The 13,005-nt window shown below is 44.9% G+C and overlaps 1 protein-coding gene across 1 annotated transcript in view; it reads right to left on the bottom strand.

The window, feature by feature from the left end:
* The window catches only part of gfra1a (gdnf family receptor alpha 1a), a 63,756-nt gene extending 56,694 nt beyond the window's left edge, over positions 1-7,062 (bottom strand). Inside the window, exons 1-3 of the mRNA XM_028988948.1 lie at positions 6,863-7,062; positions 5,799-6,068; positions 5,478-5,561 (exon numbers count right to left, since the gene is read on the bottom strand). Coding sequence (XP_028844781.1) covers positions 5,478-5,561; positions 5,799-6,068; positions 6,863-6,905 — 397 coding nt within the window. The 5' untranslated portion in view covers positions 6,906-7,062. The remainder of the gene's footprint in view (positions 1-5,477; positions 5,562-5,798; positions 6,069-6,862) is intronic.
* Positions 7,063-13,005: the final 5,943 nt, after the last annotated feature.

Below are 13,005 nucleotides of genomic sequence, written 5' to 3'. Positions count from 1 at the left end.
ATCACACTTGGTTAGCAGTGGCCCCTTCCTTAACCGTTAGGCCACCACTGCCCCACCACTGGATTAAATGCGGTGGACACATTTCGCGTGCTGTGCTGTGTATCACAATGACCAAAAAAAAATGCTCATGCTGGCACAATGTCACTGTATTTGGCCATTGTTTTTTTAAAGAGAACTTGACAATCCCTTCATTCCCTGGACAGGATTGTGGAACTGTATACCTGAGCATTAGGGACGGAGAGATTACCCTTTGATCCGCTGCAACGGAAGAGCTCAGGCTCAAAAAAAAAAAAAAAAAAAAAAGACGAGCAAGAGAGAAAGAAATCAATAGTTTCTTGTACCCACAGCCTCAAGTTTCTATTTTAACATGGCTCCATATTGATTAGCTTTCACCAGAGACGTCTCCCATGAGCGCGACCTCACTCCAGGAGGATACGAGAATCTTTAGCAGAACAAAGTGCCAAAAATAGCGAGAACTGTAGGACCGGGGGCTTGAACTTGGATGTACCCAAGCTCTACAGCTCGGGTGCAAAAAAAAAAGAATTACAGTAAGTTCGACATGAAGACATTCAATTCATTGAGATATTGTGCAAAAATATCACAACTGTCAACCGAATAGATGTCACATTTGCTTTTGGCCAAATTATGGAATCTGCCTGAGGCGACGGCTCCGTGAATCATTTTCATATTTATTTTCTTTCCTGCCCCGCCTGCGCGTCTGACCCAGCGGACGCTGGAGTAGATTAGGAGGGAGCCGCTCTGATGGCCGAGCGAGGAGCTGTCAGTTGCGGCACTTGCAGCTCTGCGCCGCCGCTCCGGACGGTTGCGCGCTACTGGTGTTTCCACACGCCGCTCAAGGTTAACACGAGAGAGAATCAACACTAGCGGGAGAGAGGGAGGGAGAGGCATGTTCAGCTGGTCGCCCACAAGGGAGCTTCGTTCTGCTTTACAACGCGGGCCGGTTCTTGTTGCGAAGCTCGAGAAGCACTGAGACATTTTCCTTGGTGGGTACCTTGGTGGCTCATATTCCAAATGAAACACCATTGTTTGGCCTTTCAGTCTTGTTAAAAAAAAAAGACCAACATTTATAACCTGGTCAATCAAGAGAAGTGAAAGTGAAGCGATTGTCATTGTGAAACACTGCAGCACAGCACACGGTGACACAATGAAAAGTGTCCTCTGCTTTTAACCATCACCTTAGTGAGCAATGGGCAGCCATGACAGGCACCGGGGAGCAGTGTGTGGGGACGGTGCTTTGCTCAGTGGCACCTTGGAGGTTCGGGATTCAAACCGGCAGCCTTCTGATTACGGGTCCGCTTCCTTACCTTTTAGGCCACCACTGTCCCTAAGCTTCACTGCTCTCCAGATAAATGAGCAAAACCTTTCAATTCATGGTTAAGAGCAGTGGTTCTCAATGTTCTTCTATTATTCAGCACTTGGCAGGAAGAAACATTTTGATGGCCCACAGAGAAGCTTCCCCGTCACTTTGAACAGGGTGACACCAAGCGGGGCCAGCACACCGGATCCGTTTCCATGCAAACCGTCCAGCCAATCAGTCACATTTATGCAAATTACCTAGTACAGATGCCATCACATGGGTTTCACAAGTTTAGTCAGCTGGGCTAATCAGACACGCCCACCGCTGAGTGTGACAATGGGTGACACCTCTGTCTCCGCCTCCATCTCTGCCTCCATCATGTATGAATGAGCACAACCTACTGCTCTGACGGCAGTAAATTAGCAACTTTCTAACGTAAGTGACATGAATGTGTCTTTCTCCCCCAGGTTGCTTGTGTCCCATCTGTCATGACTCTGAGCCCCACCAGTTGGGTGTGCCATGGGAGTGTTGAATCTCTAATCGTTAATCGTATAATCAATGCATTGCGATGCAGACATAGACGTCTCAGCATTGATGCAATGCAGAACATCTTAACAGTCTCTGGGTGTCCAGAGATCTACAACACAACATTATATTGCCTGGAGTTTAGAAAAGCACATGCATATATTTTTGTGCTGATCCCCATGGCGAGTGCAGCGGAGACTTTCTGCAATAAGCAGAATGACGCTCTGTGTTCAGTCTGTGCTCACCTGACGCAAGTGATGTCTGAACCAGGTGTTTTTCTGGTGTCTGTGGCTTCAAGTCGTAATGCATCGATATCGAGGCATTAGTAATCGTAATCGAATCGAATCGTAAGACGAGTGAAGGTTCACACCTCTGATGTGCCACACACTTTGAAAAATCACTGATTTTGAGGGTTAAAAAGGCTACAAGTGTTCACAAGGTGACATTATGACATAAATCCATCATCCATATTAGTTCTAAAAGTTTGCACGAGGCTGGGTCCAAATGCAGTAACCCGCTGTGTAAACCAACCGAGAACCGGTCCACATTTACACTAGACAGGAGCTCAGTGGGAGCCGCGCGATAACACATCACAGGTCACGTCTACTCAACAGAAATTCCAGCACCGAATCAATCACATCGTAATAGAAATCTGTTGGGTCTCCACCGCTGCCAATTTTAGCCCTTTCCTTTTGTCCCAGTTTTTTTTTTTTTTTTTATCTTATTGAGAGTTTGGTCAGTTGTTCATGTGAAGACTGCGACTTTAAGTTCTTCACTTATTCCTTCATTTCTTCTAGCGCACTCCACATAGCTAGAAGAGCGTTAATTTTTTCAGTGCTCCACGATACCGAACTTTGCTTCTACATCATTTACCCATCTAAAGCTACCAGTCGCTCTGCCCACAGCTCGTGACGTCATGGGTTCTCGCTTGTTTTGGGGTAACGGCACCAATTTTTTTCTGTGGAAAACAGCAGCACTGGCTCTGAACAAGAGGACTTGAAGCAAAAATCAGATGATGCTCTTTCTCAGTTCGGACTCATTCTTCCTTCCTTTTATTTATAAAGCCTGCTCTCAGTTGTCAAGTTGGAGCATTTACATTTACGGAATTTATCAGACGCCCTTATCCAGAGCGACTTACAATCAGTAGTTACAGGGACAGTCCCCCTGGAGAGTGTCCCCAAGTGTCTTGCTCAGGGACACAATGGTAGTAAGCAGTTTTTGAACCTGGGTCTTCTGGTTCATAAGCGAGTGTGTTACCCGCTAGGCTACTACCACCCTAGTGAAGCAGTGAAGTTCACAAGCAACACAAGACTAGCTGAGGAGCAAAACTTCCCCAGAAAACGATCAAAAAAAAATTTTTTTGTGTGTAACTAGTTTTTGCTGAAAATTTCGATGTTTAGAAAGTGACCTTCCTGGCCGCTTCCAGCAGCGCCGACGTCTGTAGTTGCCATCGAGCCGCAATGGCTGTGAATATTTCCTGAGTGGCTTGGTGGCGCCTGGTGCCCTGCGCCGGCAGCGTGCTCCGATTGCTTTGCCCCCCCCGGCCGACACCGCCACGGCTTCGCCGTCGCCTCCCCGCGTGTCTAAACAGTTTAGAGTGGAGGCCATTAGGAGCCATTGCGCGACTGAACGCCACTGCCTCCTCAGCACCCGGCTCGGCCTTTGCTCTGGGAAGTATTTAATCCTCTTCTCGGGTTTATTAATGCCGAGGCGCCCTGGGACGGGTCCTGCTTCGGTTGAGCTGAGGATACCCCGAGGCACTCGATAAAACCGTTTAATCGAGGGGAAAGGCGGACGTCAATACAGACAGAGCTCACCGGCCCTTGGACGAGGAGTTCAAAAGGAATCGGAACGCTCATACCAGAGCAGGGTGGACGGAGAAGCGCCGGTTTTCATCCGGTCTGCCTCTCACTTAATGAGCCCTGCAACACACGCCTAACCTCAATTAGGAAGCTTAGGGTTTTAATTCTTCATCATGGAACTACACACTCCTCCGTGATTAAGTAGAATTATGTTTAAAGTGCGCCGAGCGCTTTATCAATCCGCCTCGGATCCGTATTCACGTGGTAGGGATTCCATTACCGAGGCACCGACCAAACAGTTCGTACCCTAAAGTACTAAATTCCCTTCTTTTGCTCAGCATTCACCCGGTGACAAAACACACTCGTATCATGAATCTGGCAACGTGGAATTATATCAAAATGACTTCCAATGTTCCTGAGGAGAAACACGTGTGATGTTTGCTATATAATATTACTGTAAGGTAAAATGTTAAAATTAAATGTACTGTGTGTGTGTGTGTGTGTGTGTGTGTGTGTGTGTGTGTTTGGATATATGATTATGTTTTCAACTTTTGGTCCTCTTTATTGTTTTTTAAAAAATAGAAACAATAAATAAATACATTTTCAGTGGCCTCAGCAAACTCTCTTGAGCACATGAACCCTGTATTCTCATAATAGTCTAATTCTCAATTTCATGACTTTCATTGAGGTATAATTACTGTAAATTTGCATATCTCAATATGATTTTAGGAAAAAACACACACATGAAAAAAAAAGTTTATTGATCTCCTTTATCTAGAGGGTCCCAAATTAGCAAACGTGAGTTAAAAAATAAAACAAATACGGTCACGTATATAATGCGTGCTGTGTTTAAAAAAAATAGCATTTAAAATGAAATTATTTATGGTAAAAAAAAACATGCTGAATTTTCATGATGCCATCAGACACCTCAGTGACATAAATGCCCCTTCCACTAGCTGTCTGGGCCACAGATCCCCCCCACATTGTCCTGAGGGGGCTGTCCCTTTCTCCCACCCTAAACCTCGGAAGAAGAAAGCCCTGGCGATGTCCTTTTTAATTACAACTAACCAGGCCGTGAGCCGTTAATTCCCCCTAACGTGCGAGTGGCGTTTAAAGACTGACGGACGCCGCCCGAGCGTAAATCTGGGGACGCAGTCGAGGCCATCAGAGGCCAGTCTTGTCTTCTCCGAGGAATCAAATGCTCCAGAGACGCTCCGGCCTCGGGCGGCAGCTCGGTTCTCCATTAGACAAGATGCATTCTAGCCGCGCCACGACCCAGACAGGGATTGATGAGGGGCCTAATTGAAAGGCCCCCGACCAAACAGACAGCGGTGACCACATTTGAATCACAGGCGAATACTAGACAAGAATCAGTTCCGACATTATGGCATTACGTCTGTCCAACTTCATAGTTCCGCTCGTTCATAGAGGAATGTTACCAAAAAAAAACCTGTATTTTATTAAACTCAACCATGAAAAACTAATAGGAGGGTTGGTTCACCACAGCCTGGTACCGTGGTACTTTATATTTCCACAAATAAGCCATACAATCAAGTCCAAATATGGTTTCTGTGTTGCTCGGAACCTGAAGCAACTCCAGCAGCAGGAAATATATATATATATATATTTTTTTTAATGTAAAAATCCAGGAAGGGCTTTGCGAACCGGGGAGCGACACCGCCACCTACAGGCGTCCCGTTACCGAACTATATCCCGTTACTGCGGTGTGCGGGGCGGTGCGCGTGCATGCACAGGAAAGGCGGGGCGGGGTCGCGGGGCTGTGGGTCGGGGTGGGGGGGTGGGTCATGCACACACTTCACACGGCCCCTTACCTGACAGGATGGGGGCCAGGCGGAATATGTCGGAGAGCCGGCTGTTCACAGGCTGATACGGGGACTCCTCCACTAAATCATTACCTAAGCAACAACAGAAATATTTATATATATTTATATATATATATACATACATAAATAAAAAAATATAAAAAAATACTTCACGAGATATAAGAAGATGGTTTAATCGCGCATGGCGTGGGTGGGATGCTGGGACCGTTAGTTGGCCGCATTAGGTCCGGCTGATCGGTCATATCGGTCAGTGGGTGCGTAAAGCGCCCCTGGACATGTGGCTCGATTTTTTTTTTTTTTGTTTCGTACCCTGCAAGGTCTGGTAAACCCCCCAGTAGATGCGCAGGCAGTTCTTCTCCTTCTTCATCCCCCGCCGGCACTTGCAGTCGTACAGCGGACTGTGCTTCAGCGCCTCCGCGGCGCTCCGGCACTCGGGCGGCGCGCTGAAGTTGCCCTCCTTGCCCGCCGCGCACTGCCGCATCGTGCGGAACCGGGTGCTGCACGCCTGCTCCTTCAGGCACAGGTCGTTGGCGCGCACGCAGTCGGGCCGGGACGCGATCGACGCGCCGTCCTCGGCGTCTGGGGGTGCGTGGAGAGAAGCAGAGGGTCCGGTTACGCGCCGAAACCAGAACACTTTTCCACCCCAACACTTACTACACAAGTACGAATATTACATGGGGGGTTGTAGCCTAGTGGGTAACACACAGGTAAGACCCAGGTTCAAATCCCACTTACTACCATTGTGTCCCTGAGCAAGACACTTAACCCTAAATTTCTCCAGGGGGGGACTGTCCCTGTAAATCGCTCTGAATAAGAGTGTCTGATAAATGCTGTAAATGTAAATGTTATTCTACACATCCAACGTCGTGCATGTAATTACCCACACTGCACTTTATTTATCCCGCTGACCTATTATATAATATACCACCACCGGATTTATATTCCATTAAGTACGTAAATCACCTCACCCTCTGGTGTCCGACCTGCCCATCTTAGACTATAAATGAGCATTTGGATGAAAAAAGGGGGTTCGGAATGTAGATGTGTGGGGGTGTCGGAGGTTCCTCTATTTTTCCCCCCCATTAAACACAAAGGAATATGTCAACAGTCCTGCTGGGGATTAAGTAAATTCACCAAAAGCTGCTTAAAAAGGCATTAATTCTAAAACATGGCACATTTAAAAAGAAATAAGCTCTTTAACCTAAATTAAACGTGTTGAGTAGAACATGAAGCGCGTAATCAACACAACAACATTTATAATATTCAGATATGTAATAAATTGCACTTTAAAGTACTTTTCACAGTTTTTAATATCGACACCCCGCAGAACGATAAATGACAAAACTTTGCTATCTGAGGAGCGGGAGACCTACCCAACAGCGGCAGCAGCGCGTACAGAAAGGCGAGGACCAGCATCGCGTCTTGTCCGTCAACGAGGAACACGGTGAACCCGAACCGAACCGAACGGAACCGAACCGGACCGGACGCGGCAGCGCGACTCAGCGTCGAGGGAATCCGAGTAGTTCCATTCAAAAATCGTCCAAAGTAATTTGCTGTCGCCACGTCCACGAGGAGCCAGCCCGTCACTGTAAAGGAAATTTTTTAAAAATGTAAAAAAAAAAAAAAAAAAAAAAGATGGAAAAAGATGAAAAAAAAAATTACTCCAACATCCGTCCGCGGAACCCGGCGCGAACTATCCGCGTGGCCCCGGTGCGTCTCCTCTCTCCAGCAGGCGAGCGGTAGAGGCAGGAGCGAGGAGCCCGGACACACACACTCACACTCACCCGCACTTTCTCTCTCTGTCTAACACACACACACACACACACACACCACATGCGCGCGCGTGCGCGCGCCCGCGCAGAACCGTGCAGCGGCACCGTGGGGAGCGCGCGCGCTCCGCGTCCGGCACGCGAGCCGCTGTGAAGACCGAGGGCCGAACTTTCCTCGGATTCTGGGTTGGAAGGGTCCGAGTCCGGGACCCTGCCGGGCTTCCACAGTCCGGATCGGGGACATCGGGCTCTCCACAACCCCGAAATGAAACTACTTTACATTTGCCAAAATGAAATGTATAATGAAAATACTATTTTCATGTCCGGACCCACAGCCCGACAGTGTCTGGACGACATGGAAACATTATGACGTTTAAGGATTTCGGTGCCGAGGAAGTGTGACCATGTCACATCGGCCACCAGCGTGCTTATTAAGGAGACCTTAAATGAACTGCGTCGTATCTCGTGCTCTAAAATATGTAAATAGTCGCGTATTTTATCACATGCTATAACGTTTACATCGGTGCGATGCACAAAAGTCGCGTTTTTTTAAATATTATTATCTTCGTGTGCCGACACGCGCCGCTGCTACGGCGACTCTGATTGGTTAACAGTTGTTTAAGCGTCTCTGATTGGCGGATAAATCAACCACCGAGGCCTCTGGTCAGCGTACTTGAATCGTGGTGCCGAGTCCGGATCGGTGAAAGAAATAAAAAAAGAAATAAAAAAGAAAAGAAAAAAGCGGTTGAACGGACGAAAAGCACGCGGACGGAAGTGAAACCCGGAGAGTGGACGGAGCGGCTTGCCGTCACGTTATGAATCGTTCCGTGAACCTGTTCCGACGTTAAGACGGAATACGTCGCGTTATGAATCGTTATGAATTTTCTTCAGGGCCGAACGTGGCTTTGTTGCGACGTGGGAAGTTGCGAGGAAGGCGGGGCAGATTGCGCAGAGTCTGGGTGGAGGCCGCCATCTGTCGGTGCGCCTGCGCCACTGTCCCAACCCTGTTACCCCCAAATCACTCATTTATACATTATAACTTTACAGTACAGGCCGAAAGTTTGGACACACCTTCTCATTTAATGTGTTTTCTTTATTTTCATGACCATTTACATTGGTAGATTCTCACTGAATGCATCAAAACTATGAATGAACATATGTGGAGTTATGTACTTAACAAAAAAAGGTGAAATAACTGAAAACGAGTTTTATATTCTAGTTTCTTTGCTCTGATTACTGCTTTGTACACTCTTGGCATTCTCTCGATGAGCTTCAAGAGGTCGTCACCTGAAATGCTTTTCCAACAGTCTTGAAGGAGTTTCCAGAGGTGTTTAGCACTTGTTGGCCCCTTTGCCTTCACTCTGCGGTCCAGCTCACCCCAAACCATCTCGACTGGGTTCAGGTCCGGTGACTGTGGAGGCCAGGTCTACACTTTTTGTTAAGTACATAACTCCACATGTGTTCATTCATAGTTTTGATGCCATCAGTGAGAATCTACCAATTTAAATGGTCATGAAAATAAAGAAAACACATTGAATGAGAAGGTGTGTCCAAACTTTTGGCCTGTACTGTACATCAGTTATTTTAAAGATCAACCTTTTGTTTTTAGTACTGGTAATAATAATAACATGACATCCCTGCAGATATTAGCATTATTTAATATTTGTGCAATATAAATCATTCTCTGATATAAATACATTTGTTTTGACAGTTAAATGCTTTGACCTACAGCAATCGCTGCTTGGAGCATTTTTGTATCATCCATATTTCATGAGATGATGCATATGGCAGTGATGGTCAAATTCATGTTAGTGTCACAAATGGCTGTTCCAATTCTTTTCTTCGAAAGCTTGTGTAATATTCTTGTACATCTGGACTTCACCATGACCCACACTGGATGATTAAGGGGTTTAAGGCAAATTGAAAAGTTCTTAGTTGCCTTTAATAGATGAATCCCATTATGATTGTATGGATTTGCCCTGGCACCAAGCTGATCTGAGACTGGACATTGGTGTTGAGGAAAGAGCAGTGCTAATTGCATGGGAAACTAATCTGATGACTCTGCACGTTTCTGCCACGTGCGTGGGTGGAGGCGTGGCATCAGTGTGGAACCTGTGACACAATCAATCAATATTTACTATTAATTTTGCAAATGAATGTCAGCATAATATAGTCCAGGTCGTATAAACGAGCAACGTTCACACTTTAATGTGCTTCATGGCACCAGATCAAAACCATTCCTTCAAACAGAACTGTGGAGGCGGGAGGGGCTAAAAGAATGATGTGACACGTTTTGAGGTACCAAATGGCACTGAATTAAAGTTATTGATTGCTGACGGTGCTTACAAACGGCAAACAATGCAGAGCCTGGCAGGTCTAATAGCTCATTGAAATGGGTCTGTGATGAATGCCAGGAGTGGTTGAGGAAGGAGAGACAGTGTATCTTCCGCTCCTGAACGTCTCTCATCCTGGATGTGGTCTCAGCAAAGCAGCCGTGCATCACCAACTAGGCCGCTAGATCAACACGCTTACACTTTCATCCTGGAACATCTTGTACAGGGGAACATAACAAGCTCAGATAACCTCTCACTTCTCATTGTTGCTTCTAATCAAATCTAAATGGGGTTTTCACAAAGTCAAGAAAGAAATAATGACCAAGAAATGCTAATAAAAAAGCATGAATCTCTAACATGCATTAACGGGCTAATCAAATAAACAATTAAAGACCCATTAGCAAGTTGTCTCTCACTGTGACCTAAATGTCTTTAAAATGGGATAATGGTGAGTCTGCATTCATCAAAGTGTCAGTTTTTCCAGTATAAGGATGTTAAAAAAAACTAAATAATACACACACACACAAACACACATATATTTTATATATAATGTGCAGGGGTTTACGATAAAACACTGGTTATAGCAGTTGACTTTGCCAATATTATATAATTAAAATGTTACAGAATCCTTTAAGCCACTGTTTAATTAAAATCTATTATTTTACATTTACTTTTACGGCATTTGGCAGACGCCCTTATCCAAAGCGACTTACAACATGCTTAAGTTACCATCGATGAAGAGATCAATTCCGGTTCACTAGGACCCCAACTATGAAAACATCTATTTTATTCACTCTGTTGTAGATTCTGTACACAAACAGATCATATGGTTACTGTCTCATGTCTTAATGTGGCACAAAGGAGCCTTTATCAACTAGCAAGGAAAGATTTTAAAACACTAGATCAATATAAAATATAATTGATTAGACCACTGAAAAGTCTCAAGCTGGTTATATTCATATATTCCCTGCCACTTTGTGCAGATTTTAACAGCGTTTGGAACCAACCTGGCAACCTTCAAGGTGAATCGATTCGATTCACTTTGTTTTCCATGCATTTGTCGATCTCTGTTTTCCGAAATTCCAGTTCAAGCTAAAGATAAAACATTTTTTTTGTATCGGAGATGAGCTTAGATGAACTCTTCCGACATATTTTACTAACTGAGCAGCGGGAGTCGGAGAATTCACGCCAAATTCATGAAGGTGCAGTACTTTAGTAGTGTTAGCAGTAAATGCTAACCTAAATCTATGAAATATCAAATGGCTTCATTTATTTAACTGAATTTTCACAAATGTCATTAATGTAGTCAGCTTTCATCAGTTTTCCGAACTGTTTGGTGCTGTTAGGATAAGTAATTTGACAATATTGAATTAAAGTTTACTCGTTACTCAGTCACTGGTTTTTACTATTCCACAGCTAAGGGCGCAATTATCAAAACTCAAGAAAAAATTAAATTCTTCACTGAGCAATTGGACTGTCTGAAGAAAGACCTGGACTATAAGGTGACCATCTTAATTTTTTTTTTTACATTTACAGCATTTATCATTTACAGCATTTATCAGACGCCCTTATCCAGAGCGACTTACAACCAGTAGTTACAGGGACAGTCCCCCCCTGGAGCAACTTAGGGTTAAGTGTCTTGCTCAGGGACACAATGGTAGTAAGTGGAATTTGAACCTGGGTCTTCTGGTTCATAGTCGAGTGTGTTACCCACTAGACAACTACCAATTCATTTTAAGTAAATACAAATAATAAATCTTTTTACATGAACCCTGCATTCCCCACTGCTGCCGACAGGTGTCACTCATATCAGTTTTGTTTTTATGGGGCTTTTTCATGCACATCAAATGGAAAGTTCAAGTCTTACATGACCATTTTTTTGGGGGGGGGTCATCTTTAGCTAATTGAAAGAAGATTGATGATGATGGTGAACTCCCGCACCGGAACATTTTGAAGCATTCGGTATCAATACCCACTTGCGTAGTTAAGGCAATTAGATTTATGATTAAAAACACTTCATCTGGCGGAAAGGCTTCATTAAAGATGGAGCAGATCAATGCAAAGTGTTATTGCAAAATCAATCGGTCATTTCCGCAGGATTACATTAGTATTATTGTATGGAGCATGTTAAGACAGAAATATACTTGCTGTGATCTTCGTATGAGTATCTGTACCTAGCCGTTGACCAATGCAAAGAATGCAGGATACGGACCGCGGATGTATGTATGTATGTATACAAGTCCATGGTGAAACATCAGAAATGTTTCTATTCTATAAAGCAGAATAAACCCTCCTAACCCCCCACCCCACCTTGCCTGCTTGGTGCCCTGCTCCCAGGCAGGAAAATCCCACTGCAGGGCGGGCCATTCATTTTACGTAGTTTCAAGTATCAGTATTGGATCAGTATCACTGCTACCAGTCTGAATTTTACTTGGTTTCACATCACTAGCACAAAGGCAATTTGTGTTGTGTTGTCATAATTTTTCCAAAACGGCAGCTCTACAGGGAGTGCAGAATTATTAGGCAAATGAGTATTTTGTCCACATCATCCTCTTCATGCATGTTGTCTTACTCCAAGCTGTATAGGCTCGAAGGCCTACTACCAATTAAGCATATTAGGTGATGTGCATCTCTGTAATGAGAAGGGGTGTGGTCTAATGACATCAACACCCTATATCAGGTGTGCATAATTATTAGGCAACTTCCTTTCCTTTGGCAAAATGGGTCGAAAAAAGGACTTGACAGGCTCAGTAAAGTCAAAAATAGTGAGAGGGATGCAGCACTCTTAAAATTGCAAAGCTTCTGAAGCGTGATCATCGAACAATCAAGCGTTTCATTCAAAATAGTCAACAGGGTCGCAAGAAGTGTTTGGAAAAACCAAGGCACAAAATAACTGCCCATGAACTGAGAAAAGTCAAGCGTGCAGATGCCAAGATGCCACTTGCCACCAGTTTGGCCATATTTCAGAGCTGCAGCATCACTGGAGTGCCCAAAAGCACAAGGTGTGCAATACTCAGAGACATGGCCAAGGTAAGAAAGGCTGAAAGACGACCACCACTGAACAAGACACACAAGCTGAAACGTCAAGACTGGGCCAATATCTCAAGACTGATTTTTCTAAGGTTTTATGGACTGATGAAATGAGAGTGAGTCTTGATGGGCCAGATGGATGGGCCTGTGGCTGGATTGGTAAAGGGCAGAGAGCTCCAGTCCGACTCAGACGCCAGCAAGGTGGAGGTGGAGTACAGGTTTGGGCTGGTATCATCAAAGATGAGCTTGAGGGGCCTTTTCGGGTTGAGGATGGAGTCAAGCTCAACTCCCAGTCCTACTGCCAGTTTCTGGTACAGGAAGAAGTCTGCATCCTTCAAGAAAAACATGATTTTCATGCAGGACAATGCTCCATCACACGCGTCC

The sequence above is a fragment of the Denticeps clupeoides genome, chromosome 8 (genome assembly GCF_900700375.1).
Source record: "Denticeps clupeoides chromosome 8, fDenClu1.1, whole genome shotgun sequence".
Taxonomy (NCBI): Eukaryota; Metazoa; Chordata; class Actinopteri; order Clupeiformes; family Denticipitidae; genus Denticeps; species Denticeps clupeoides.
Note: the sequence above shows the minus strand (reverse complement) of the source record. Positions and strands in the feature narration are given on the sequence as shown.